This window comes from Neomonachus schauinslandi, chromosome 7 (genome assembly GCF_002201575.2).
Source record: "Neomonachus schauinslandi chromosome 7, ASM220157v2, whole genome shotgun sequence".
In the NCBI taxonomy this organism is placed as follows: domain Eukaryota; kingdom Metazoa; phylum Chordata; class Mammalia; order Carnivora; family Phocidae; genus Neomonachus; species Neomonachus schauinslandi.
The window spans coordinates 329680-334722 of NC_058409.1; the positions used below are offsets into that span (position 1 = coordinate 329680).

Consider the following 5043-nt stretch of genomic DNA (forward strand, 5'->3'; position numbering starts at 1 on the left):
ATCTACAGCCGGGCAGTCTTATTCAGCTAACCAGAACGCATTATCTAGAACCAGGCAGTATTATTCAGCTCAACAGAACGCATTATCTACAGCCGGGCAGTCTTACTCAGCTCAACAGAATGCACTATCTACACGCCGTGCAATATTACTCAGCCTCAGAAAGGAAGGAAAGCCCGTCACGTGACAGTGTGACCAAACCTCGAGGACACCACGGTGCATGAAACAAGCCAGTCAGGGAGACACAAACGCTGTGAAGGTGCAACTGCACTTGCACCAGCTACGAGGAGTAGCCAAATTCACAGAGGAGGCAGAAGGGCCATTTCGTGTGTGTGTGGGGGAGAGGGGAGTTATTCCCTAACCAGCAATGGGTTTCCAGTTCGGAAAATGAGACAGTTCTGGAGACCGTCTGCACGACAGTGGGAACGTAGCTAATATCGCTTAATGCGTAAAAACACTGCTGTGCGTTAAAAATAGTTAAGACGGAAAATTTTATGTAATATGTACTTTACCACAATTAAAAATTTAACAAATTTCAAAGCGACTCTAAAAAATAAGACCTTTGTGACGGTGACTTCCAGCGCCCTGAGCAGAATGTCTTTGGTGGAGCGAGCAGATGGCGCTGACTCACCGAAATCCGTCTTCCCGTTGTACGGGAGCAGACGGAGACTCAGATGGGTGCTGGGCTCGTTGGATGCTGAGCTCACAGCACCTCTCTGCACGTCATACCGGTCAGAAGTCGACCTTTACTAAGAAACGTGTGTTTCACCTCCTTTGGGTCAGTCTGTTCCACAGCTGTCACGAGACACGGCTAATGCCGTGGATAAGGCTTGAGATACAAGAGCCCCTGGATAAGGCTCAAGGGGAACAGAGGGACGGAGACGTCCTGAGCCAAGTACCCACTAGCTCCTCCCCACCCTGAGCCGACCCCACTCCCAGGTCCCAAGTCCCACAGATGCACGGTGCTGGAGACACACCTGGGACCCTCAGACAGCGCTCCGTCTGCCAGGTCCACACCTCACGTCACCCACGTCCCCAGGGAATGAGACCACATCGCCTGCCAGCCAGGGGAATGTGTCAGGAAAACTTCCGAAGGAGGCATTATGAGAAGCTGCAGCCAAAGGCAGCAACAGGGCCGGAAAAGAGGGAGCGAGACCACCAGTCGGACAGGCTTTCCATAGCGTGGGGACGTGCTTGCGAAAGGAAGCCTTGCTTGGACGTGTGCAGTATCACATGGGAACGTACCACGGAGACTCCCGGACAATGCGCCCGGCTGTATGGTACTGCAATGACCTGTGCCTTCTCCGTCCACCTCCCAACAATCCGGAACACAATCAGTGTGACGATTGGGACAGAAACGGGTATGCTGTGCAGTCTCCCATCTTTCACGGGGGGCCCTAAAGTGTCCAGAGGACGGCACATGGGGATCCGAGGCCACCTGCGCTCTACCATGCTGTGTGTGCAGAGGGCAGTGGTTTGGGGTTCAGGGACTCTGGTGGAAATCACTCACCGGGGGCAGCTGGAGGGCCGTCACCTGCTGTGCGTCCCTCAAACTCGCTTCCTGAAGAAGGGGGGTGTCTTGCAGAACTGAAAAAGAGAGGAGGAGCATGTCTTTCCACACCCGCAGGAGGTGGCCCATGAAGAGCACCTGCGAACCACAGGGATTTCCGTCACTCTGACACCATAGGCCCGCCCACCCTCACCCTGGGCCCCTGGCACCTCCGCGCCGCTGTAGGAGGAGTCCTCTCCCGCCTGGACCCTACCACGTTGCAGGCAGGGAGCCACGTATCTGGCCGTGAGGCCGCCCCGTGAAAACGAGCTCCTTCCTCAGAAGGAGGAAACTGCTCCTTCCCCAGGGGAAGGCTTGGAGCGCTTGGGTCAGGGCCAACCCAGGAGGCGAAGCCTACGTCACATGCTGAATCCCCACGCTAGTCCCCACCCAAGCTGACGCTAACGTCGGGTGTCCGTCCCCTGCAGGGCTGGGCCACGAGCCTCCACCACAGTGAGGGCGAGTGACCGGGTGAGCTCAGCCAGCAGGGACAGGTGGCCGTCCCTGCTGAGAGGCAGCCTCTTCACTCTGCCGCCCCTCGCGCAGGCTGGGCGGGCTCGCATGTGGGGGGCCTGTTGTGCTTCTGGTCTCGTACCTGCTGCATTCTGGGCAACGGTCTACAGCCCTGCCCCACCTGTCCCCGAGAGAAAGGAGCGTATGGACACCGTGGAAATCGCCCTGGCGAGCCTTCAGTCTCCAACGAAATGTAGCTTTTTAGGAACACCTGCACGATGAGGAACTATATGGCTTTTACTGCAGGCTCCCCCAGCGACCAATCAGGAACGTGTAACCTCGGGGTGTGACTGCACCCAGAGATAAGGTCTTCCAAGGGGTAACTGAGCTACACTGAGGTCCCACGGGCAGGCCCTGGGCCAGTGACTCACGTCCTGATAAAGAGGGATGAGGACACGGACGGACACAGGGAGAAGAGGCTCGTGAGAAAGCCACCTGCCCGCGCCCCGATGGAGAGCGCCGGCCCCCCGGATCTGAGAGAATATGCGTTTCTGCTGTGGGAGCTGCCCGGGGCACGACGCTGGTCACGGAAGCCCCAGCGAGCCAGTGCGGCCAGCCGCCCTGACGTTAAAGCAGGGAGAAGCTGGAGACTTGCACAGAAGGCGGGTGAATTTCACACAGAAAAACTTAAGATGCCTTTTTTTTTGTTTTATCTACAAACCTTACTACATTACAAAAGACCACAAGCATGCCCCCTGGCTATTTCCCCGCTGTAGCCACAGGACAACGTGGCGAGTCCACCCAAACCGACCCTCCCGTGTGGAGGTCACCGCCACCCGCCAGGATGACCATGGGCAGCCCGGGGCCCCTGCTCTCAACAAACCCAGTTAGAGTGACTGACTTGTCACTGGGGACTCGCCGCCAGTAAAAGCCATACGGTTCCTAATTGAGCACTGATGGTGCCTGGCTGGTCCCCAAGCCGACAAGGCCCGCAGACGCACCCTCCAACAGGTGGGCAGTGGTCCCCGTGCGTGGGCCGAGCACAGAGACGAGGACAGACGCGCTCCTCAGAGTCTGACCGAATCGCTCTGGGGAAGGACCCAGACCCCGCACACAGCGCGTTCATGGCTGTCCAGCGGATGAGAACGGAACACCGAGGCGGGGCTCCGCTGTGAGGGCACAGGGTGGGGCATGCATGCTCCCCCACCCCCTTGGCCGGTACCTGGATCCCCACTGAGCTGGCCTGGCGGTCTGCTTGGGAGCCCGGGGCCCGGCGCCAGGGCCACGGGCTGGGTGTCCTGGCTCTTGGCGAGGTCGCCCTGGGCTTCTGCCGGCAGCCGTTCCTGCTCCGGGTCCGGCGGGCCGTCCCCATCCTCGATCACCACGGGGTCCTCACAGTGCTTGAGCTGCAATCCCAGGGAGGGTGTTTCAGGGCCAGGTGGACAGGTCCCCGGCCAGGCGAGGGCTGGTGGCTGAGCCAGAAACTGGGCCAACACCGTCCCCCCGGGCCTGCCGGGCCCCTTCCCCGCGGAGCACGGGAGGCTCACTCAGGGTCCCTCAAGGAGCGGAACCCGCGGTCTTGGGAAACCAGCTCCAGCGTGAGCCTCACCGAAGCCCGGAGCTCCAGACGGAAATTCTGCCCCCGGCCAGGGGACACGTGATGCTGCCGAGCTTCCACGTCCACGGCAGCCCCTCTCCACAAGCGCCCCCGCCCCGGCCGGCCCAGCGCAGCGCCCTGCGCTCACCCACTGCCACGGTCTCCCCGGTTCCCGCTCCAGAGCCTCCACGGCCGCCACAGCCTGGTCGCCGCTCTCGGGCTCCTGGGCCCGCACCCAGCCCCGGATCTCCCGGGGCAGGATGGCCAGGAACTGCTCCAGCACCAGCAGCTCCAGGATCTGCTCCTTGGTGTGCCTCTCGGGCCGCAGCCAGCGTCGGCAGAGCTCCCAGAGGCGGTGCAGGGCCTCCCGGGGGCCCGCCGCCTCCTGGTAGCGGAACCGGCGGAAGAGGCGGCGGGAAGACTCGGGGCTGGGAAGCTCCCCCTGGGGGCTCGGGTTCTCTCCCGGTGGGCTCCTCATTTTCCTGGGCTCCTCACTTTCCTTCGGAGCCAAGACTCGGGGGCACAGGGCTGTGGGCATGATGGGGTTTGATGGGGGTCAGCAGCAGAAGACGACCCTATTTCCAAACAGAAATCACTGGCTTCAATGTTCCGGTCTGCTGTGGTAGGTTCTTGGGGGTGGTGTTGGGGAGTGTGCAGAGCCCACAGAGCCCAGCCCTCGGGAGATGGCCTGGGCCGCGCGGGAGGGGTCCGCGTGGCTGCCCCTTACACGAGGGGGTGAGGGAAATACCACCCCCGCCCCCCACCGCACCATCACGTGATCCCCCTCTCTGGGTGACCAGACACACAAGGCGGGGAGTCTGGGAGAGAAGTGCTAGCAGGACAGGACACGGACGGGGCCACACGCAGGACACAGATAGAAGGGAGGCGCCGTGGTACCTTCGGTGGCCAGGTTCTCGGGACAGGACCTGAGACGCATGCGCCGAGCAGGACGTTATCTTGAGGCTTTGGAGCCAAAGTTGCCGTCCTTGTCCTTGAGACTTTTGCAAAAAGAGCTGGGAAGATAAAGGCGGACGTGCCTCTGGGAAGGGCATTCAAAGCAGAGCCGGGACCAGAAGTCAACCCCGCGGGTGGCCGGGCGAGCACTGGTGGGTGCCAGACCTGCCAGACTGAGCCCCAGGCAGCCGGACAGAACAGCAGGCGAGAGAGGCAGAGAGAGGAGAGACGGGGAGAGAGGAGAGACGCGGAGAGAGGAGAGACGCGGAGAGGCGAGAGACGCGGAGAGGCGAGAGACGCGGAGAGGCGAGAGACGGGGAGAGGCGAGAGATGGGGAGAGGAGAGACGGGGAGAGAGGAGAGACGGGAAGAGGCGAGAGACGGGGAGAGGAGAGGCGGGGAGAGAGGAGAGACGCGGAGAGGCGAGAGACGGGGAGAGGCGAGAGACGGGGAGAGGAGAGACGCGGAGAGAGGAGAGACGCGGAGAGGCGAGA

At 61.5% G+C, this 5043-nt stretch overlaps 1 protein-coding gene across 1 annotated transcript in view; it reads right to left on the bottom strand.

Moving 5' to 3' along the window:
- The window catches only part of ZNF496 (zinc finger protein 496), a 25343-nt gene that overhangs the window by 18991 nt on the left and 1309 nt on the right, over positions 1-5043 (bottom strand). The window contains exons 2-5 of the mRNA XM_044916867.1: positions 4494-4609; positions 3745-4171; positions 3222-3405; positions 1508-1584 (exon numbers count right to left, since the gene is read on the bottom strand). Coding sequence (XP_044772802.1) covers positions 1508-1584; positions 3222-3405; positions 3745-4134 — 651 coding nt within the window. The 5' untranslated portion in view covers positions 4135-4171; positions 4494-4609. The remainder of the gene's footprint in view (positions 1-1507; positions 1585-3221; positions 3406-3744; positions 4172-4493; positions 4610-5043) is intronic.